Below are 24,104 nucleotides of genomic sequence, written 5' to 3'. Positions count from 1 at the left end.
TATTTGTGTGCAGTGTTTGTGTGCAGCATGTACATGAGCATGTGGCTGCAACTGGGGTGGCCTCAGCAAACTACATCTTGGGTCTGGTCTCTGGCCAACTTGTACCTCCAAAAATGGGAATTGTTGTGGGAGACTTAGCTGCCAGCTTCCTGAGCCAGGTGTATTTCTGGCAGCTGAGCAAGAGTCTGTGGCCATCATCTCTGGCCACTGTGTGTCCGCTTTGCCTGCACTAGTCTTGTGTGTAGGAGGGTGACAGTGCAGGCAGTGGTGTTGGATGCCTGCTGAAGGATGGGAGGTTGTCCAAGACAGGTGAATTCTGAGAAAAAAATGCATGTCTTTTCTAAAAGAAGGCAGTATGCAAGAGTTTAGCAGTCCAGCTTTTCACTAGTTTTGCATTTTTGAGTGTTTTCCTGGTTCTGTGACACAGCTGAAGATAGATTACAGCTCTTCAGTTAATAGTGTATACAAACGTCCCTCATTCCATGTGCTATTTTGTTCTCCCTTTTGCTAAAACCCCTCTGTTAAGCAACTGCCTTTTGAGTTTGATTGTCAGGCCCACACAGTACAGTTTTCAGTGTTTAATAACTGGCTTTATGGCTCCCTTGTAAATAACCAAATTCTTGTGTTCTATACAAGAGCCAGGAGTAAACATGTTCTGATGGCAACAGCTGTAGAGTAGCCTGGCTGCATGCCAATGGAATAGCAAGAGCAAAATTATTTCTTGAATAACTGTTCAAATATATTGCTATAAATAATGAATAGTCGTCCTGGCAAAATATAATGCTGTTGAAATGGAGATAAGATGATGTGATGGATCAGTATTTTCAAGTGCTATTTCTTTTTTGCCTGTGAGCAAACATTCTCTGTCTTTAAATGAACTGCATTGCTTCTTTTTCCAGACAGTCCTAGGCTTGTGAACTCACAATTGCTCCAGCAATCACCTACTACTTGGGAAGATTAGCTTTTGAGTTTACAATAGCCCTTCATTTTGTTGTCTTGGCAATTTTCAGAAGTAATTAATTTTGTACTTGGTTTTTCATGTTTCTCACGTTCTTAGTAAACAATGAGAGATTTGAGAGAGCATATAAATCTGTAATTTTATTTTAAGAAATTTTTTTAGTGGTGCTCTTGTATTGTTACTTCTTTTGTCGTTCAAATATATATGAGGCAATTTAAGTCATGAAAAGCTCTCATTGTCATGTTCTGCCACTTTGGCATCATGATAGATATTACTTCAGTCATGAAATTATTCTAAAGTGTCTGCTCACTGAAGTAGTTGCTAGTAGTCACAGATAAGAGCTGCAGGCTCTGGCTGTAAACCTTTGACTTGCACACAACCCCTTGGAAGGGTAGATGATCTCCAACATGACTGAGGAGTGCAAAGCCAATTCCACAGCTCCTTTCTATACTGTGATTTGTTGCACCTTTAAATGTGGTCCCCTAAGGCTATAGGTGAAACTGAAAGGCCAGCACACTCATTAGGTGATTTGAGCTATCTCCGTGACTGGAAAATGTTGGTTTGGGGATTGTAGATCATCAATAAATTGTTCATGTGTGAAATGAAAAGCCACCTTGAGGTCAGCTCCCAGTAAATTCATCTTGAGCTCAGGCAATTTGGAGACACCTGACTTAGTCCACTAATTATTTGATTGACCGCTATGACTTGAAAAACAAGATAGAGTTATCAGACAATAATGGCTTGATCAGAACTTTTAAACACTGCTGCTTTTTCAAATAAAGAGATCAGGATCTATAGTGCATGCAGCTGCCACAGGGCAGCACAGTCCACTACTCTGCAGTGATAGGAATCCACAGCCTTCTCAATCTGATGAATTGCATGCCAAAGTCTTTAGACAGCCAGCTTCATAGGACATGTGACATGATCTGCCACACTGGAGAGCCACAGGATAGCAGAGGTTGAAGGGTGATGCAGCCAAGAGTGTTTACCTAGGGCTTCAGCAAGATGGAGCTGGCTGCAGGGGGAATGCAGCATGTTCCCCAGATCAGCCAGTACCATCAACCTCAGCCTCATTTGTGTGCCCCTTTTCTCCCCATGATGAAGATTCTAACTCCACAGCAATCCCTGTGGCAGAGCTGACTCATCTCTGATTGCATGAGACATGAGCTCAGGGGAGATTAAAGGAGTGTGTCAGAAGAGCTCTTACTCCAAGTGGGTGATATTGCTTTGACCCGTGCATCCAAACTGTGGGCTTATATGGTTGTAGTTTATTACTTGCTCAATATAAATATTTTGGAGAAAATCACCAATGCTGCATCCCCTGGAAGCACTATTGACACTGTACTGTTCTTAACCTAATAACTGCTAGAGTCCATTTTTCAGGTGAGTTAGTGATGCCTTACAAATTTGTGAAAATGGGCATCTAGGTAATGCAGATTTTGTGTAGGCAAAAGAATATATGGACTATATGAATGTAATTTTGGTAATCTGTACCTGGGCATTTCAGGAATACACATTGTGAAGGAGCACTTAATGACAAATAACAAAAAGATTCTGCATTCTCAACTGAATCACTTTTCCATGTGCTCTATCAATAAAAAAATGCTGTTCTGCTGGTTTTCAAGAATTTTTTTTATATGTGTTGTTGTTATTAACTATAAGTTAATACTATTGTAAATTAAAATGGTGTCTGGGGTTGTTCTAGCCCTGCAGTTGCTGTCAGAGCTGCAGCACAGTGACCAGGGGGCTCAGCATGCCCAACCTGCACAGCCTTTTCCCCCAAGCCATCCATACCACCACTGCTTGTGCGAGAGCTGTGCTCCAGGACTGCACCATCTGCAGTCCTGTTGAGAAAGAATTATTAGTGCTTAATGAACAAAGCAGTTTGGGAGGTAGAACGAGGTCTGAAGCTATGGCTAGTAGGCTGATGAAGATGTGCTATCTGTGCTGCAGCTGGGACACTCACTGAGCTCTGCTCTGCTCTGCCCACTCTGAGACTGAGGCTGAAACCCCAGCAAGGGTGGGGGCCAAGGCAGCACTCCCCAGCCCTTCCACAGCTACCAGTCCTCTGAATCTCTGATTTTGTTGTGGCATAAGCTATTTTTGGGATGATAAAAGATTTCTGATTGTTCACTATTAACTTACTACAAATCTACTGATGTGAAATACTACCAAGTAGTAAAGCTCTAAAGATTTATATGAGCCAATGGAAACATGACATTTGCCGTGTCCCTGGGGAAGCACTGCTGTTTTATTGATTTGGAACAAATCACCAGTGAATTTAACTCTTCCAGCTGACCTTATTTTCTCTTGAAAGATTTAAACTTTTCTGGTAGGCTTGATGGTCTGTCAACTCAGCATCAAGAGTTTCTGCCTTTTTACTAGTGTATGGCTGTCATCCTGATATACAGATCTAAAGTGAATTACAGCAGTGGGAACCATCATTTCAGAGCACTTGAAAAACTAGTATAATTGTTTTACTTAAAGAATTATAGAGAAAAGATTGCTCAATCTGTTTTTCTCTTCTCAGCTGGTGGCCTCCATTGTGTTTATCAGCTTTGGTGTTGTGGCAGCCTTCTGTTGTGCAATAGTTGATGGAGTGTTCGCAGCACGACACATAGTAAGTACAGTGATTTTGTAATCTTTCAACTTTGATTATTTATGTAATTTCTAGCAGGAAAGTATTTTCATTTGGTTTATGTTTAGCAGTAGGGTTTTTCGTAGTTCTTGGAGATTCCAATAGAAAGGTGATATTAAATGATGTTATGAAGGCATGCTAAAAGGTGAATCTAGGTGGGGTCTATCTGCATAGAAAAGGAGGCATTTCAATCACTACCAGCATTTGTTTCCTTTTGCACAAAGTCTTTGTAGGCATGGTAAGGATTTGGAATGCACCTGGTGATGAGCACCAGAAGACCTGTTGGGATTTGAATGTGCTAGTTTATATGTTAGAAATCTGTTGTTTGCTGTTCTATCTTTTGTGATAGAATATCTTAAAAAAAAATCAGTCTAAACCCTAGCTTTTAACTGAGCTTTGATTTCCAAAAGCATCAGGAAATAAGTAGTCATGTGTCTTAACAGACATTAGAGGTCAGATATAGTATGCTAAATAATACAGCAAGTGTGATGGTCTATGAGCCTCTCTCTGCTATGAAATACCATGGGCCTGCTCATCTTTCTGCTTATGTTCATTGAGGGGTAGCATAACTCCACTGGCATCAGTGACACCCTACTTGAATTTCTGTTAGCAAATACCTCAGAATAATTAGGGTTTAGATCACTTGGATATTTTACTGTTTCTGAAGTGGGCTTTAAACCAAATGTGGGTTTCAGAGTCTCATGTGCGTTGCACAAGACAAAAGACATCTATTGGTATAAACAACTGAGATGTGCAATGTGAGCATGGATAAATACTCTGGATTGTAATCATGTTTTGTGCTATACAGACCCTGCAGGATGCCAAAGTGGCCTGCTTTTTCTTGGATTTATCCTGTAGTTGGTCTGGATGACATCTGGTTTAAATGCCTCTGACTAACACAGGCCCAGAGAGCCCTTCCATGGGAGCTGCTTAAAAGGGGAGAGGAGCAAATTCCTATTTAGATTACTTACTCCAGAAAATTTGGTGGTTGTGACCTGGAAAACCACTATCACTTACTGAATTTTGGGATCTGTTCTGAGTGGCTGAGGGAGCTGGGGTTGTTTAGTCTGGACAAGAAGAGGTTATTTATCTGAAATGAGGTGACAGTGCAGTGAAGGTCAGTCTCTTCTGCTGTGTCCCAGTTGAGAGTTTGAGAAGAAATGGCCTTAAGCTGAGCCAGGGGACGTTCAGATGGAATACTGAGAGGGTGGTTAAGCATTGGAGAAATTTGCTCAGGAAGGTGGTGGAGTCACCATTTCTGTAAGTGTTCAAGAGACATCTGGATGTGTCACTTAGGGATATGGTGTAGAGGTGATTTAGGGTTGATGGTTGGACTGGATGATCCTAAAGGTCTCTTCCAACCTTGATGATTCTGTGATTTTGTAATTTCCCAGGAACCTGACTTATTTCTGTCCTGATTTAATGTGATCATTAGGAAGTGTTCAGATGGCACTTGTACAGACTTACACCTTATAACTGCAGTGCAGCTGTGCAGCCACAGCCCCCACTGCTGAGGGTGGACACAGCTTCTCTGAGGCAAGGTACTGAGTCAGGGGACAGTGTGACAGTCTCAAACACAGACACAGGTATTACTCCTCACACCTTCCTAGGTGTTTTCAGTTGGAGAGCACCAAAGCATAGAGTCATTGCACTAACCCAAGAAAAATCATCTTACAATCTGGTGTGGAGTTCTGTATCTGTATGTGGTTAAGTCAGTGACTGGATATGACTGCATCCCCTATGCAGAGCTGGAGACTGGAAGGGGCTGGTCACCATCCAGCCATTCCCCAGACTGCTGGAGATGTACAACCCAATAGCATGATCCTGCTTCAGTCACATCATGACAGACTTCATGGAAATCCATGACCAGTTATTTACATTTGGGTTTAGTTCTGTTTATCACATCTGTATCTTGCTGTCTCCTTCACCTATTACAGAGCAAAGAAGTACTAACTAGCACCATTTGTTGGAAAACTAATTTGTGTGTCAGCATGATTACACTCACTTCAACCCATTCTCCTCTGTCTAATAAGGAACTTGACAGGAGCAGGTGAAGCAAAGGTGTACATCACCAAGTTTCTCGTGGGAAGGTTTGTAGGGATGATAGTGTAAGTGTGCTCCCAGTTTAATTCATGGTAATGGTGGGGCCTTATCAAAAGAACATGTGCCATGCAGATTATGGTGTCACTGCCACTGTGTTACATCCTCTTTTCATGACAGCTCATTTCCTTCAGGAAAAGCAGCAACACCACGTTCAGTCTGCTCCCTGTGGGCAGTACCAGCCTTTTTCAGACCTGGGTTGTGCTGTCGCCATTTTGTCCACTCCTTTGGGGTGCTGCTGCTGAAGAGTTGGATTAAACTGTCCTCCAGTCAGGGAAAGGACAAATTCCTGCCATGTCAGAGCAAGTGCCTAGTCTATACTAAAGCCATAAAATTTTTGTGAGAAATGGTAGCTGAAGCCAAGCAGTCTTCAGACTGACTGCAAATGCAACATTTTTCACATAAATTTGGAATAAGAAATGTGTCCCCTTTTTCATTTTGTTTTTAGCTTCATTTGAGCTGGAAGGATGTAAAGAGGACAAATCACATAATTACAGATTTTTCTTAGTAAGTGCCTGCAGTGGAACGGAGACAATTATTGTTGCACATTTTCTCCTGTTCTTATGAAACTGTGAATAGAATAATAAAATACTTTTCTTTGTTTTATTTCCTTCCCTAGAAGGAATGAAATTGACAAAAATTCTTCCAGAAAATGGATGTTTTTTAGAAAAGAGATACTTAAATTATTTAAGAGTTACTTTGCTTTATAGAAGGCTCTGGATCATGCCATTTATAAAATTAAAAACACTGAAGGAAATGTAGCTTGATTTAAAATAGCTGTAGCTTATTTAAAAAAACAATGCAGATATAATTCACCTTTAAAAGAAATCAACTGCCAAACTAGAATCAAGTGAAATAAATCAAAGTTGAAATTAAAGTGCAGTGATGTTATTTCAGAAAAATATGGTGATTAAAGGAATTTATGTGCATTTGTGTTTGCTTGAGAGCGGATGAGAATAGTCCAATAGTTTTACTGGAGATAATTCAACAACCTCCTCCCACCACACCGGGTGATGCCCTGTCCCACCTCAGGCACACATGACCTCCTATTCATGACTGCAAGCCTTGACCATTGCCACATGATCTTTAGCTTTGCAGTTGTCCTCCAGGAAGAACCTAAAATAGCCAAAAGCAAAAAATCCACGTATGAAGTGAGGAAATTGCCTTTTACAGCTGAGTCTGTTCTGTGATTCTGTGAAGGAAAAGCTGGGTGCTGTGGAAGGCAGAGTTGCTTTTCCATTGTGAGATGCAACAGTCTTCCACACTACAGGCCAGATGCTCTAAAAAGCCATTTGAAAATGTTCTGAGCAAGCCCATTGGCTTTCCCATTGAAACAAACAAACAACAAACAAACAAACAAACAGTTGTATTCCATGTCTGACAAAGTTGTTACCTTGACAACTGGTGGCAGAAAACACTGAAACAACTCAAAGAATAGTTTTTCACTGGAATTAAGTTAAGTAGATTCTCTGGAGTGCAACACTAAATACAGTTTATGTTCTCCATGTTGCCACATGAGACAAAATTACACCTAATCACTTTTCATTCCATTTCTATCCTGTATGACTCATAAATATAATGGCATGGCATAGCATATACCATAAAAAGCATCAAAAGCAGCATGTCCAGCGGGAGGGGATCTGCCCCTCTTCTCTGCTCTGGTGAGACCCCACCTGGACTGCTGCATCCAGCTCTGGGGTCCTCATCAGAGAAAGGATGTGGATCCCTTGGAGCAAGTCCAGAGGAGGGCCACAAAGATGATCAGAGAGACTGAGCAGCATTCCTATGAGGACAGACTGAGATAGCTGGGGTTGTTTAGCCTGGAGAGGAAAAGGCTCCATGGAAATGAGACTGGGGCCATCCAGCACCTAAAGGGGCCTATAAGAAAGAGACAAAATTTTTAGCAGGGCCTGTTGCGATAGGACAAGGGGTCATATTTTCAAACTAAAAGAGGGTTGGTTTAAGGAAAAAGTTTTTTTACAAGGAGGGTGGTAAAACACTGAAACAGATTGCCTAGAGAGGTGGTAGATGCCCCATCCCTGGAAACATTCAAGGTCAGGTTGGACAGGACTCTGAGCAGCCTGGTCTAGCTGAAGATGTTAATTTCTATTAGATGGGCTTTAAAGGTCTCTTCCAACCCAAACTGTTCTGTGATTCTGTGAAAGGCTTTGCAGTTGTATTTTTTTTTTGTTAGCGGAGTGAGTGCTAAACATTTATAACTGAAAACTAGCATTAGTTCAGTAGTGATTTTTATGTTGATGGTCCACTGAGTTAGAATTGTTTCATTGGTGAGCTTCCTAATTACAGAGTGCTTAAGTTTGCAACCAGTTCATTTTGATGCCAGTGGTCAACTATCTCACAGTATTAATTCTAGTATTAGACCTTGCATCTGACAGTGAGATGGGAAGCACAGATTGCAATCCTAGAGTACCAGCCATTTACAGGGTGGGATTAATTCTTTTTTATGAACTTAGTTGGAGCAAAGGAGGATTCTTGCAACCGGCTTAAGCCCATCTGCCAAGATTTCTCTTTTGTACTGCAAGACAACCCCATTCACACATCCAAATGCAGTTGACTATATTTTAAATCAAAGGGCAAATACTTTGAAAATGAATTTCCTGGAGGGCCTGAAAAGCATGGGTCCTGATGTACTATCATTTTTGTTCCTGTTATTCAGATATATTTTCCCTGTAAAGCACATTACAGCTTGGGAGTGCCCTGTCCTGTAAAAGTTAAATTAGTCAGAGTACATAAGTCCAAAGCCCCACAACAGAAGTCAGAGGGAAATCTAATATAAGAGAAGGTACTGACATTACAGAGCCGTTTCAGACCACCCCCACAAGGTATTTGGAAACTAGATCTGAACTAGACATATAGTGCTAAACTGTGTTGGTGTGAGCAAAGTGATGGGACCGTGTGGAGTTTGGTCTCTGGCTTTTATTTGGCTATACAGGAATAGCCTATGGGTCCATTGCTAGATTACTGATTCCAGCTCTGGTATTTTTTGGTGCTTTGCCAAAGACCTTATTGACTTGGAAAGAGTTTGGAGAAGAGAAATCTGAAATCTGAAGTGGTGCCTTTAAGAAAAAGTACTCAGAAGTTTGATTTATTTAATTTGACATAGAAAAGGCTGACAGATAAATTGATCATGTCTTTTCTACAGTATCTATGTAGTCAAAGGTTATCTGATAGCAGAGGACTTTTAGTCTCTCACACAAAAACAAAAGAAATGCAGTGAGTTGAAGTCAGTGCTAAAGAGATTCAAACCATGGAGAAGATGAGGTTTTGACAATAATGAATTATGGAAGCAGTTTTGTCAAGATTATGGATAATTCTCCACCACTGAAATATTTAAATCCCAAGCTTCTTTTTATGTAATCTTATGAAGCATATGTCTTGGGATGAAATTATTTAGCCTTAGTTATTCAGGAGGTCGTTCTAGAGCAGGGTCTTCAAGGAAGGCTCCCATGAACTATTTTTACAGTCAGTATAAACTCTATTACCTCTTGTAAAACCTGTCTGTGTGGTGCCAGGACCTGTTCTCTGCTGGAAAATGTTTAGGATTTAATAGATTAAAAAACAGTTGAAGACCATTTTTCAAGATTTCTGATCTAGGTTCACTGGTCTTCAAATCAACAGAGGAAATGCAATCTTTAACATGAACGTAAATAGTATCTCTACTAAAACCACTATTCCTCACATACTGGATAACCTACAAGACAATCCAACGATGAATATATTCTATATATATATATATGTATATATATATATGTATATATATATGAGTACATATGTATTGAATATATTGGATGCATCCAGGGACTTGTCAGCAAAACTGCCATCTTGCTAATGTTTTCTGCTCTAGAACACAGATACAGGGTTTTTGTACCCACAAATCTGCAGTCTGATATTCCTCTGTCTCCAGACAGGCAAGTATGATGCATACAGCCTGAATATACTGGCAGTACAGAGGAGCTGGTAGTAAGCATTAGCTTGGTTGCCAGATATTTTGCAGTAAGAAAAATAATGGCAACCTTCTTCTTTTTTTTGGAGAACCTCTTATGGTTTCCCCTTGAGTTTGCAGAGCCTCTCACACTGGCAGGGACAAAGCCCCCAGTTCATACAGTTCTTTTTTTTTTTTTTTTTTCTTTTTTTTTTTAGTTCATGAAATTCCTTTCAAGTTTAGCCAAATTGAAAATTCTTTAAAATCTTTTTTTTTTCTTTCCTGCTGTGACTTGTTTTCCTGAGGGAAGAGGGCTGGTATAGTGCCAACCAAACAGAAATGTCTATTAGGCAGCACACACACTGTGTTTGGATACCAAAGAGGAATTCACTTGTTGATAAGGGAAAATAGAGGTTCAAGTTCCTTTCCCATCTGCCCCACTGTGAAGGACACACAAGGATGGGTCCAGGATTCCCTAGCCTCCTGACATAAACACTGGTCCATGGGCTTTTTATTTGAGATTCAACAGCCCAAACTGAGATCTCTCATTAATGTCATTGCTTTGGTCGTTCAAAGTACAGCAGAGCCGCTTTGAGGGAAGAATTCTGTGAAGATGCAGCAAGACCATCTTACTACAATTACATGCAATAAGGAGAGAGGAAGACTACTCTTTTATTTTAAACTGGGAGTTTAAACTGTGGGAAAATGTTAAGGGAATGGCCCATGCATCTGAAGATTTGAAAGCTAATGGTTAAATGCCACTGCCATTTAATTGCATGATCCTGTTGCACAGAGACCACAATGTCAGTGTAAAACTGGGCAGAATTTTTAGTTCATTGGAGTAGTAGCAAATCTGGCATTTCCAATTTCTTTGACTCTGAAAATTAAATTATTTTCTTTTAGCTTTGTTTCTAGTGCACTTACATAGGCATGAATTCCATTGAGTATATTGTAAATCAGCCCCAGAAATAAGGAAATAGGATAGGGAAATGCTACACATTTTACTTACATTAATAATCTTATTTTTAATGTGAGAAGTAATATGAGAGGTGAGAAAGTGAGAAGGATTTGATCCAAATTTAAAATTACACTGGTATTTTAGTTCCCACAGATTATAGTCTGCATTTGTACAGAAATTATTGGCTTCTGCATCTGTGTGGTTTCTATACATCCAAAAATCAGCTGAGTGGCAGAGACAGCAGAACTTGTTCAGCAGTGTAGAATAGCAGCTTGGGTCAAGGGAGATCTATTGTCTACTTCCATCTTTACTTCCTTACTTTGCAAAGCACAGGCCATGATGGAATTTATGCAAAGTATATAAAACAAGTTAATTACCCTTCAGTCCTCAGAAAGGTGGGTGTCTGGGGCAAAAGGCTGCAGTCTGCTCTGAAAAGCATAATCTACTCCACTCTGATGTGCTGCCAGTAGAAGATAATTGTTTCCTATTTTCACATATGTATCTAGACTAACAACAGATGCTTATTTTCTGTGAAAAAAATTCAAAGCTTCTACATTGACATATATATAGAGAGAAAGTAACCACCCGCAGACTTCAAATTGCAGCAAAAATACTTCATAATTTTTTCATCATTTCTCAAAGGAAAAACATTGTTTTCAGTTGCCCAGTGCAGAAACTAGTGGAGTTTAAAAAAATGGAAAAGGCATTGTTTATTCACATGGATCTGAAGTCCTTAAATTCTACTAGAATAAAAATTGTTTTAGTATGCTGCAATTTGCCCTAGCAGAAAGTTTCATTTGCTTCACCTTTAAGAAGAAACCACGGTTAGTATGAATAATCGTATAATGGAGCAGGAATTTCTCTCTCTGTGGGTGGATGATTATTCAGTTACATATAATGTCCATGGAAAGTATGTTCCCAGGTATTCAACAAAGTTTTGATCGATTATTATTTATGGCTCTGTTAAGTATTTATTAAAATGTGTTGCATCACCGCTGCTAGATTATGGAACTTCATGCTTGTAATGTATTTATTTAGTCTTTTATAATAAATACCAAGGAGGTAACATACTTAAGAATTATTTTTTTTTACCAAATCTGCCTAGAATTTTCTTGTGCTGCTCAGCGCAGTTCTCTCCACATCCCAGCCATCAGAATACCCAGTGACGACTTCACCTCTGTAGCACTGAACACCATGTATTTCAACATTTCTGATCTTACGAAATGCATGTGAGCTTCAAAATGACAAGCCAGTGGAGATGGGGAAAAGCTAATTGTAGCTGAGCAGTCTGGGCATTCATGAAACGTTTCACTAATTGTTTAAAACTCATGTCTTCTCATTCCTCTTGAGGTTTCTCTTGTGGACTTTTTCCTTTACATTTTGGGTCTCAGTCCTGCAGTTCCTCCCATTTGGATGAGGCCTGTCAGCCTGGCTGGCGTGTGTTAGTGGGGGTCCCCTGTTACATGAATGATAGGGAGCTTTGATGGCAAATTGCTGGGCATAAACACTTGCTTTCTGGCTGTTTTCTGCTCAATACCTAACATAAAAATGTCATGTATAGAGTTGTTATTACATTAATTAAATTATCATAGGGACGTGTTATGTCATACCCTGAAAATTAAATCAATACTGCAATTTTAATTAAGCCTCCAGCATTTTATTTCTAGATGTAGATATTTGCTATATTGATATATTGCTCAATTAGGTGTATTTAGTGCAGCCTCTTTTCCTTCCCTTTTGCTATAAAATAAATTCAAAAGAGCCTTATAAATTAAACCCCTGTACATTTCAGTCAGCAGGATATTCAGTATGTTAGATATCTAAAGGCTAATGTCTTTTCTAGTATCATTTTTTTTAGTATATTTAGAGACTTATAGGAGAATAGCACAGTTGGTTAAAGCATGGTGCTTGTAATGCCAAGGTTGCAGGTTTGATCCCTGTGTGGGATCATTCCATTCATCTTAGAGTTGGACTTGATGATCCTTGTGGGTCCCTTTCAACTCACAATATACTGTGGTTCAGTGATTTCTTGCATATTCTGATAGCATTAAGGCAACAGGAGGGAGCTGGAGCAGTTTTTCATGTATCTCAGTTACATTACCAGAAACAGAATAAACAGTTCTTGCATTCTTGTGGAAACGTTAATTACTCACGCGGCACAACATCATTACAATCAAGACAGAGCAATCAGCTCATATAACAAACTCTATAATCAAAGTAATGTAATCAATGTAAGTAATCAACTATAATAAGCAATTAAATACCTAACTGCATCAAGCAATAACTAAAATTACAGCCTTGAATAGTATCAGCTAATTGCACTGTTAGAAACTTGTGCAAAAGCCAGTGGTAAGTCTAGGTTTTTAACTATACAGCATAGCTGTTACAGGTGTTATGGGAAGGTCTCATAGCCTCATCCGGGGAGATGCTGACTAGCAAGACTTGACTGAAGAAAAGCAGACCTATTCCTGAGCCAGGCTTGGATTTGCTGTATTAAGGCAGGAGCAGGCTTCCTCACTGGAGCTTTGTTCGTGCCACAGAGAGTGTGGCCAAAAGTCACTGAGGGAAAATCACCTGTTTGAAGATCTTAACCTCTCTGAGAACAGACGTGTCAGTCCACATCAGGAAGGATTCTGTCTGTGCCCATTGTCCAACAATGGGGCAGCTCCAGCACCTGAAGGCTTTTCATTTGACTGTAGCAGTACTACAAGAGCACTAACCTCACCAAAATAAAGAATAAGGCTAAGGCTACCACTGCAAAGTATTTGCATAAAACAAAAATCAATGAGGAAATATAAAGTGAGACAGAACCACGTATGTGTGTTTTTCAGCCATAAGAGTGTACAGGTATCCTGGATATTTACTGGTTTGAAAGACCTGAAATGAATATGTACCTCTACCAAATATTAAGGGAAGAGGATTCTGTAGGATCCAGTCTTTCAGATTAAATAGAAACCCTAAGAAGAACCCCAGGAAAGCACAATGTGAAGTAAATCTGATACGTGAGAGTAAAGTTTTAAGCCCCACCAGCTGCTTTTTCTATTTTCAGAGCTGAAGTAGGGTTGTTTCAGCATAGCAGACAAAATAGGCAGGGTCTCTAGGCTGGAGTGTAGCATTTCTGGAAGAAGATTAGCTCTTAAATTCATGCAAGGCAGATGTAGAAGCACAGGAAAGGGTAAGTGCTGTCTGCAGTCTGCAGTGGAGTTGCTCTCATGGCATGACCTCACCCTAAAAATGTAACCAGATATCGTGGTGGCTGCCTCTGAAGTGCTTAAACAACATTGGGAATGCATTATTTGCACCAGGGGATCACTAATGTGCTGTAGTTACAGTAGCAGTATGGCATGGACAGAAGTATGTCTGTCTCTGCATCCCTTTGAAGGGTTTGATCAACTGTACATTTGGGAACCCTTGACTCCTAAGGCACGGGCAATGCATGTAGAAACTGAATTGACACACACTAGCCATGTCTGCAGTTTAGGTAAAAAGGACACTTGAAAATCTAATTTTAGGGCTTAGAATTTCTTAATATAGTTTCCTAATTATTGGATAAATTTTGAAAAAAAGAAAAAAAAAAGAAAAAAAAGAAAAAAAAGGAAAACATTCTATTTCTGATGGTCCAGTTCATTGCAGCCCTTGCACTATGCACACCCTGACAGCCTAGGACTTTCCATGTCAATAGTCAAGGTGATGCTTGCAAAAGGGCAAAAATCAGAAAAAGTAGGGAACAATCACTAGTATCACAGAGAAGGAAAATAGCTGAAATGCAGATATGGAAAGGCCTGCAGGCCCAGTTGATGAAGTGAAACTGAACTGACACATTTGGATTCAAAAGCTGGTTATGACCTTGGTGGCTATTAGATAAATGTTGTTAATTCTAGAATTTATGTCTTGGTGCATGGTCAAAAGGTGAAAAAGGAAGGGATTATCATAAAATCATAGAATTGTTTAGGTTGGAAAAGACCTTAAAGATGATCAAGCTCAATGTAAACTTAACACTGCCAAATCCAGTAGCACATTTAATTTTCTGACCATAACCATACTTTCCCAACTTCCTTTATTTAATTAAAAAAAAAAAGTTTGTTTGTTTTTGTTTTATGATTTCTGTCTTTCAATCATCTTTCCATATGTCTATGACTTTATTTTCTAGCACCTGGACTTCCTTTCAGGGTCACAGTGGTTTTTAAACCTGAGGTTTTGTAGCAACCGCAGCATTCCAGATAGCTGCCAGCCAAATGCTTACAGCCAGTTTGTGATGTGGGTTGAATTTCTTTGTGAATAAGAGAGATGGAGAGGCAATGGCAGCCTCTTTAGAATCTGTGGCGCTGACTGAAAGAGCACATCCTGGCAAAGGGCAGGAGCTGATGCCTGGTACTCCCATAAGGGCTGTCCCAGATATTGAGGGGAGGGAAGAGAAGCCCACTGTGGCTCAGGGTGGTGGTGGGCAGCCCAGGACACTGGCCTGTCCTAGGAGCCCATATTTCCTGTGGGAGCACATGATCTGTCCTGCCCAGACACTCCTGGCACACAGTGAGCAGTGACCCCTCTTGTCCTCTCTGCCCAGCTGCTGTCTGAAATAGAGAGGTTTGAAAATAATGGTATTAGTTACAGAAATAAATTCTAATGAAGCATATGAGGAATACTATGCTTATGACTCTATGCAAACAAATAGTTTACAAAACAAACTGTATGTGACTATATGCATATGAAAATTTGATATCTCATGAATTATGAGTAAGACATTCTGTTGGACCACCAGGTAGTTAAAGATTCTTTAACAACATAAGAGAAGATACAAACTAGGAACAGTTTGGAAACTAGCTGTTTTAAAATTGTTATTTTAATCAGTTAGTTTTCTGGCATTTGATGTGGGTGCAATAACTGAAAATATGGACTTGGAAATTTCAGGGGGTATTGTTTCTTCTTTTCCATATAACAGTGAAATTCTGCAAGATAAATTGTTTTCTGAAAGCCATTTCTGCTTCAGAAATTACAAACTGAAAAGTGAATTGCAGGTTTATCTGCCAGTGAGTAAAAGCCCAAAACACTTTCCAAAAAATCCATCCTTGTTTCTGATTCTAGAGGGGTATGATCATGTGCTCTTTGTGGGAGTTGCAAGGCTGAGGAGCAAAATGAGGTATAAATGCTTTGTTCTTCAAAGCTGATGCCCCCTCACTGCAGTATTGATGATACTGGCCTTGGACTCAGAAGATCCTAACATCAAACTGTCCAGAGCCAATATGGAAACTGTTCCTAAAAGTTTTTTAAATTGACGTATTTCTTTTGTTTATGATTGAAAGCACAAAGATTTTTGTATTAATTACTCCTGTGAATCCCTAGGATTTTCTAGCAGTCTTCCTCAGGAGAAACCCTTCTCATTGGGAATGCTGTTGTACAAGATGGAGGAACAGCCCTTGGTCAGAGAGAGACAGGAATTACAAAAGACCTGTAGCATTTCCTCTGAGTGTTTGTACAGGCTTGGATCCAACCAGCTTCAGCTTGGGTCTCCAGACAGTGATCCAGTCTGCCTTCTTTCCCAGGCTCCTAACATGTTGTCCCCTTCTTTTAGGAGCTCCTTTTATCTTTGTTCTGAAAGCCCTCAGGTTTATATGCTCCCATGTGCTCTCAGCCAGTGTGGAGCAGACACAGGTACCTGTGCTCCATCTAGCCCTCCAGAGGAGCATGAAAGCTAATTGCTAATGACTTCTATTTGTTCATATTTCCAGAATATGTTTTCAGAAAGTTAGCAGAGAGTGTGATCTTGAAGGGAATTATAATCTCCAGAACACTCGGCTGTTGGCACAAGGCTGAGCTGGCATTGAAGGGTGATGTTTCAGTTTGTTTTTAGGATTAAACTTGAAAAATCTTGGCAGCTATCCCTCTCCTATTCACTGCTGGCTTTGATGTAGATGAAAACAACCAAAAACAGAAAATTAAAACTTGATGCTAATGAGACACTGAAAACATTATTCTGGTTTTGAACTCCTCAATTTTATCTATATTCATCTTTTACATGTGACCAGGATGGTTCCTTGCTCCCCAGGCCAACTGGCATGGTGAACCCCACATCCTCACTCTCAAAGTCTCTTGGAATGTAAATGACAATGTCCAAGTTACTTGCTGGGAATGGTTCTTGGCCCATACTAATTTACAAACCATGCCCAGAAATTATTTTGGAAGAGTGATAGTTTGCCCAGGCCAAAGCCATCACCAGCACAGTTCTAACAATTTAATGGGCTTGATGCTTGAGTTTCAGCCCTGGGAACATTCCCTGGCACTGATTAATCTACACCTCTCTCGATGCAGCTATGGCAGCTAAGACTAAATAAATACTGCAATTGGAAAAATATAACCCTCACTGTATAATTATTTCAATAAATGATTAGCCACATTTTGTAAAGTATGGCAGCCAATGCAGTTTAAGCTATATCTGTTTTCTGAAAATGAGCTTACACATAAGGGAGATGGAATTTTCCCTGTGTTATCCAAAATATATCTGTTCTCCAAGGAAACAAAAATTGGCATAGAAAAACTTCTTTCCATACCTCAGCTAAGAGCCCTTCAACCTCCCCACAGGCATTTTATCAAATCCACCAAAGATACTGTTAAAAGAATACTCTTCTTAAAAACATACTGCAATGCTTCCACCACCAAAGAGAATGTGGGGTTTCTATTGTATGCTCTTAAAATGAAGCAATCAACCAAACCAAAACCCTCTATATTTGGACCAAATCTTCTCTTCCTTGGTGTAAAGCCTTCCCTCTTGTCCATCTGTCACTCTCAGGTTTTAATACACATACAAGAATAGTATTTAAATAAAAAAAATAAAGAGGGAAGGCTACAATTTGCCTTGTAGCATTCAAGCCTGAGTAGTTCTGATTTGTCTGAAATTAAAGGGAAATTCTGGGTGTCCTGGGGTTTGCTTTTTTTTTTTTTGACACATCTGAATATTTTCTAAATTTAGCTTGATGGCGTTCTGACTGAACCTGCTCAGTATACACAAACACTCAAATGTACTTAGCTAAGAAATCATCTTTTCCAGTGCTCAGAATTGAATAAATCATGTACATTTTTCCTTTGCATCAATAAATAAACAAACCCAAGAATACAACTGCATTTTTATAGAGAATTCTACCTCTTTTTACCAGTTCTATATATTTTGTCCTTTGCATGTATCAGCAGAACTTTAAAAAACAGAACTTTCCCACCTGCCCATTTCCACTTAAAGGGACTTACTCAAAGAAACAGAGAAAGGGAATGCATTATTTATTATATATTAATATTACACATTAGTGAGAAGTATTGCATAGCTCTGTTTCAGTAATAGTAGTTGAGGAAGTTCTTGGTATCAAATTATATTAAATTAGTTACAAATAATATTGTTGCTATATACTTTAGAATTACTCTTAATAGTTTATATATATATATATATATATATACATACATATATATGTATATATTTGCATACACACATATATTCAAAAATAGCTCTGTCTCAACCACTATTGCTATAAACAGTAGAACCAAGAAGAATCAAGGCCTGGTAGGTATATATTATATTAATACACAATCTGTTGTAAGCAATGTGAAGTATTTTAAGGCCAGTCTGTCAGGAATACTTTCATAGCTTTAAAGTATGTCTCATTTGCCTTAGGTATAAGACACTCCTATAAAGTCCAGGAGGTGCTTATGTGGTGTGACACACTGTTGGATAACTTTTAAACACTTTTTAATATCTGTGTGATGCCTTATTCATATAAACACCTTAGTTGACAGATGGACCACATCACTTCTGTGGCATGAAAATGGAAGCTTTTACCAATGCAACCTTTTGGCATCCCCAGTGTACTTTTACTTAAAAGCTGTGTGCTTTAGGTGTTGAATTCTGTAGGTGTCTGGACAAGGCCAATGTTATTTAATATTTGTTATTTTACACCTGATCATCACTCATTTATTTGATTGCACATAGGGATGCATTTAGAGAGCGGACTGAATGCAGAAGACTGGCTGTACTAGTGCAGCAGGCTTGCTGTTCAAAAATAGGTGCATGAAGGAAGGTACTCATTTGTCATGATTGTGCATGCAAATGTAATAACTGCATTCATTGTGGTCACTTCCAGGTCACAGATCTGACTTTTTTGCTGCACAGCAATATCAAGCCATAATAGCTGGTATGGATTAATCAATCACCTCTTTTCTCAGAGAACAATGCTGCTTCCAGTTGCAAGCACACTTGGATGAAAAGTGTGCTTGTCTTCTCCATCAAAGACCAAACCAATAAAAAGACCAATTGATATTGTAAGAGCCTAATCCAACTACCTGTGCTTAGAGCAGTATCAGCTAGCAGAGGTGGCTCAGAACTGTGCCCGGTTTGTGTCTCCAGTTTGAGTATCTCCCAGGATGGAGACTCCACAACCACTCTGGGAAATTTGTTCTGGTGTTTCATCACCTGTAGAATAAAAATGGTTTCTTCTTATGTTTAAATGGAATTTCCCATATTTCCATTTGTGTCTGCTGCATCTTGTCATTTTTCTGGACACTACTGACAGAAATGTGGCTCCATCTTCTTCACTTCCCCATCAAGTCTTGATCCATATTGAAAAGGTACATGGGAACCTTCTCTTATCTAGGCTGAACAGTCCCAGCTCTGCTTCTCTTATGACAGATATTCCAGTCTGTTATTTCTCAGACCATGTACATGGTCTATCTCATACTGGGGAGCCCGGCACTCCCAGGTCTCTTAGAAAAAATGGCATGGTTCTGTGGTGTTTCATCCACTCATCCCAGTTTTGTATCATCTGTTAGCTAGCAGAGGTGCACTCTACCCATCACCCAGTTCAGTAACTGAGAATATTGTCCTAGTATTGACCCTGGGGGCAATAGACAACAATTAAGTCATCTCTAGCTGGACTTCATGTCACTTCTCTTAACACTATGACCTCAGCAGTTCTACCAGCTTTCAGTCCACCTCAATCTCCATTTACTTAGCCCATATTTCATCAGGCTGTGAGAATGAGAGACTGCCAGAGGGATTAGTGAAGATAAAGATCCAGAAGCAGGTGAGCAAGAAGCTCCACTCATCCACCAAGCTAGTGACATCCTTGTAGAAGATCAACAAGTGGGTCAGACATGACTCTCCCTTTGTAAATCCATGCTGACTAATACAAATCATCTTCACGTCCTTGAGATACTTGGAAATTGTTTCCAAGGTTGTTTGCTCCATTCCTTCCCATCAGTGTGTAGTTCCCTTGATTGTTTTTCTTGTCATCCTTGAAGACAGGATGTATCTCCAGTCTGTTTAAATGTTCTCTAAACTGATCCCCCTTTAGCAAGGGTGATTCTTGTGCCAGATTTTCCCACTGGTCTCCACTGTAGACCAGGGCAAAGAAGAAACTGAATACTTTGATCTTTACTATGTCTTTGTACTGTGTTGCCTGCCTTATTCAGTAACATACACATATTTTCCTGATTTCTTTTTTGCTCTAATGCACCAAACAGAAGTCCTTCTTCCTGCTCTTTGCAACCCTTGCTGGACTGAATTTCAAGAGAGCTTTGGCTTTCCTAATCCCATCTATGCATGCTCATAATTTTTTTCTATTTTCCTCCCTGGTGATTTCCCCTTTATTGCACTTCTCCTAGACTTTCTTTTCATGCCTGAGTTACATCTGGTGCTCCTAGTTTATCCACACAGGCCTCATGCTGCCTTTGCTTGATTTCCTGCTAGATGGGATGAACTGTTTCTCAGTTTGGAGGAGATGAACCTTGAATATCAACCCACTTTCCTGGACCTCATTGCTTTCCAAGGACTGTATCCCATGGGATTCTTCCAAAAATATCACTGAATAAGCCAAAGTCTCCTTTCTTCAAGTCTGGAGCTGGGATCCTGCTCCATCCTCTCCAGATTCTGAGCCCTACCATATCATTAGGGGCAGGGCTGCCCCTGATCTTCACATCCCTGAGCAATCTCTCCTTGTTTGTAATTATGAAGTCCAGCAGAACTCCCCTCCTTGTCAGCTCCTTGTTCTGGCAGAGAAACTGCAATCCTCTTAGACCTCCCAACCAGATCTGTCCCTGGAAGTCATGGATAAAGGCTAAGGTTTTCACAGGACTGTGGAAGAATGTTGACCTAGTTCAAGTCATGGCATGCTGTTCTTGTGGTATTTGCTTTTCCTCTAGAGAAAAAGAGTTACTGAAGCATTTTTTCTTACACTTGTGTAGTATAAATATGTATTTTTTTGATGCAGGAAGCTAACCTTTCTCTAACCCTTGAGAGTTGGTGTCCAAACTTGCTTAAGTTTGCTGGAGTAATCAGAAAGGCAAACAAGATGATGGAGGAGCTTTATACATTGATCTGTCTGCATTCCTGCCTAGCTCTGCACTTTAACTAATTATGTATTTTGGATCAGCAGATTTATACAGTTCACACTTCATTATCCAACAAGCAGAGAATACTCTGCTTGTGATCTGAAGTAGCACAGATCTTTCTGCAAAATCTGGGTTATTCCTGGATGGATCTCAAAGCTTTAAAATGCAGTGAAAATGAATCAGCAAAGATTTCTGCTAGCAACTTACATAGTCCTTTGCTTGTAAGTTGACATGGAAAGAGGGGATGGCAAGTAGTGGGTTTGCATCTTCTGTCTTGGATCTGGTTTGACTGACATACTGAGGAGCAATGAGCACTTGAATGCTTTAACAGAATTACAGAATCACAGAATCACCCGGTCAGAAGAGACTTTCAAGATCCTCAAGTCCTACCCATGCCCTAACACCTCAACTAGACCATGGCACTGAGTTCCACATCCAGTCTTTTTGTAAACACATCCAGAGATGGTGACTCCACCACCTCCCCAGGCAAAGCATTCCAATACTTTATCACTTTTTCCATAAAAAAACTTTTCCCTGATATCCAACCTATATCTCCCCTGGCTCGGCTTAAGACTGTGTCCTCTGGTTCTGTCAGTTGCTGCCTGGAGAAAGAGACCAACCCCCACCTGACTACAAACACCTTTCAGGAATTTGTAGAGAGCGATAAGGTCACCTCTGAGTCTCCTTTTCTCCAGGCTGAGCAACCCCAGCTCCCTCAGCCATTTCTCACAGGGTTTGTGTTCCAAGCCCCTCACCAGCCTTGTTGCCTCCTCTGGATGTGCTCAAGCTTCTCAACGTCCTCCCTAAACTGAGGGGCCAGAGCTGGACACAGCACTCAAGGTGTGACCTCACCAGTGCTGAGCACAAGGGGAAGAATGATCTCCCTGTTCCTGCTGGCCACACCATTCCTGATCCAGGCCAGGAGGCCATTGGCCTTCTTGGCCACCAGGGCACACTGCTGGCTCATGTTCAGTCAGCTGTTCACCAGCACCCCCAGGTCCCTTTCTGTCTGGGCACTGTCCAGCCACACTGTCCCCAGTCTATAACATTGCAGGGGATTATTGTGGCCAAAATTCAGGACTCAGTACTCAGACTTATTAAATTTCATCCCACCGGATTCTGCCCATCCATCCCACCACTCCAAATCCCTCTGCAGAGCCCTCCTCCCTTCCAGCAGATGGACACACGCTCCCAGCTCTTCATGTTTTTTTGAAGGCACAGATCAGGACTAGATAAGTGATGGAAAGTTGAAAAGGTCTTTCCCTCCCCCTCCCCCCCCCCCCCCAAACATAAATAATTCCAGCACTGCTTTGGGATAGACATTGGTTCACAGAGTACTCAAATTGTCAAATCCTCCCAAAACAAATATGGTCTAGTCCCGAAACTGACTGAGGTATGCACCCTCCAGCCTTCGAAGTGGCTGTTTGCCAAGGTCAGAAGCACACATTTTCCATCTGGCCAAGGGCATTTCATTGTGTTCTTCCTTTATATCAGTTTGTGGGAACTGTTACAAGCAAAATATGAAATATGAGCAGTGAATGCAGCTTTTGTAATAGCATAAATTGAAAATAAGGCGAAACCAAACAACGTAAATTGCTTTCTCTTTATGCCTTCATTTCTTCATTAGTCTTTGTTTTACTTCTGGGGTTTGAAGTGTGTATTATAAGTGGAATACTCCAACTATTATCTATTTTACTTTCTTCTCACCATGAACATTGCTGAAATTCTTTTAAAAGTAATTCTCATATCTTGAAAACAACCTGCAAAATAAATCTTGGTTCTTAGGTAAGAAACTGTATCAGAAAAAAAGAGTGATTGGACCATTCTCAGAGCAGTACTATTTGATGTTAAGTGTGGTAAAGTGACATAAAGTGGTTAAATACCAGAGGTGATATATTTTAGAGAAGAATTGATGATACTCACATAGCTTAGTGGTGGAGTGACGGTGGAATATGTAACTCTGAGGACAGTCATTCCAGAAAGGAAGCCAACATAGGGGGTGTGAGTTTATCCAAGTGACTGCATTGCTTCAGCTCCACAGAGCTGTAAGCATTCACATGGGGACATGGGACATGGTGCCTTCCACTTCTTACAAACCAATCACTTTTTTGGCTGTTTTTCTCTTTACAGGAGCCCAGACCTCTGTATAACAAAAGATGCCAGTTTTATTCAAGTGGAATAGGATTCCTATATGATGCCTACCAGACTGAGGTAAACAAACTGACCTCGTCATGTCTCCATTTCTGCTGTGCTGGGGAGGAGTGGGGGAGATGTTTGACAGTATGTCTGTGCACATAGGTCATGGGTAGATAGAAGCCCCAGTTTTTCTCCCACAAGTGACTCCCTGCTTGTCCAAGTCTCTGATGGCTGAAAATCACTACAGTCTGTGAGGTTTTGAGCCACCATCAGTGTTTGTATCTAGTACATTACTCTGGGACTGGAATAATTCCTAGTCCATCTATTCTGTAGAATAACTGTCTCAAATGTGTTTGTCACATTGGCATCTTCCTCTAAGAAGGCTTTTGTAGACTCCAAGTGGAATAGGAAATATCTAAAGTAATCCATTTGTATTATCCAGAAGACTTCAGATCTCTGTATTTATCCAGCACAGGCCAAGAACATCAGTGGTTTGAATGGAGCATTTTTAATATCTCAGTGACATTAACCTGGTCAGAAAAGTGCCCATATCCAAATGCCTAGCTTCCTGAGAAGTCCAGATTTAGTTTCTTTTCCTATTTTATTATTGTGGAGTGAATAGTAAAGCAAAATGGAGAACAGCTGAACAGTGGTATTACTTTCAAGAAGCCAGTTGTTCTTCAATACCATTCCTACCATGGCTAGGAAAAGGTGCATGGTAAGTATACTTATACCAGGTTAAGCAGCTCCTTAAATCTTGCTGCTAGGGCATCTTGTTGTTGATTCCAGAAAATGTATGACAAAATTATTTAACTGATCTCCTGATGTAAAGACCTACCCTGACAAACTTCTGAAGTGTGACAACCCCCTTTCCTGTAAGATTTACTCCTTCCTCTTCTAAAGTGTGCATGCACACTCAGACTCAGACATGGCCTGAGAAATGCTTCTGATTCCTTTAATAAGTGTATGGTTGGTGTCATACTGACCACAGTTCCTTACAGGTGAC

The 24,104-nt window shown here is 40.2% G+C and overlaps 1 protein-coding gene across 5 annotated transcripts in view; it reads left to right on the top strand.

Annotated features, from left to right (window-relative positions):
- The window catches only part of TMEM255B (transmembrane protein 255B), a 64,582-nt gene that overhangs the window by 25,292 nt on the left and 15,186 nt on the right, over positions 1-24,104 (top strand). For all 5 annotated transcript variants that reach the window (XM_062487943.1, XM_062487941.1, XM_062487945.1 and 2 more), the window contains 2 exons: positions 3,489-3,578; positions 23,093-23,173. In XM_062487943.1, coding sequence (XP_062343927.1) covers positions 3,489-3,578; positions 23,093-23,173 — 171 coding nt within the window. The remainder of the gene's footprint in view (positions 1-3,488; positions 3,579-23,092; positions 23,174-24,104) is intronic.

This window comes from Cinclus cinclus, chromosome 2, assembly GCF_963662255.1.
Source record: "Cinclus cinclus chromosome 2, bCinCin1.1, whole genome shotgun sequence".
Taxonomy (NCBI): domain Eukaryota; kingdom Metazoa; phylum Chordata; class Aves; order Passeriformes; family Cinclidae; genus Cinclus; species Cinclus cinclus.
This window is presented reverse-complemented; position numbering and strand designations above follow the sequence as displayed.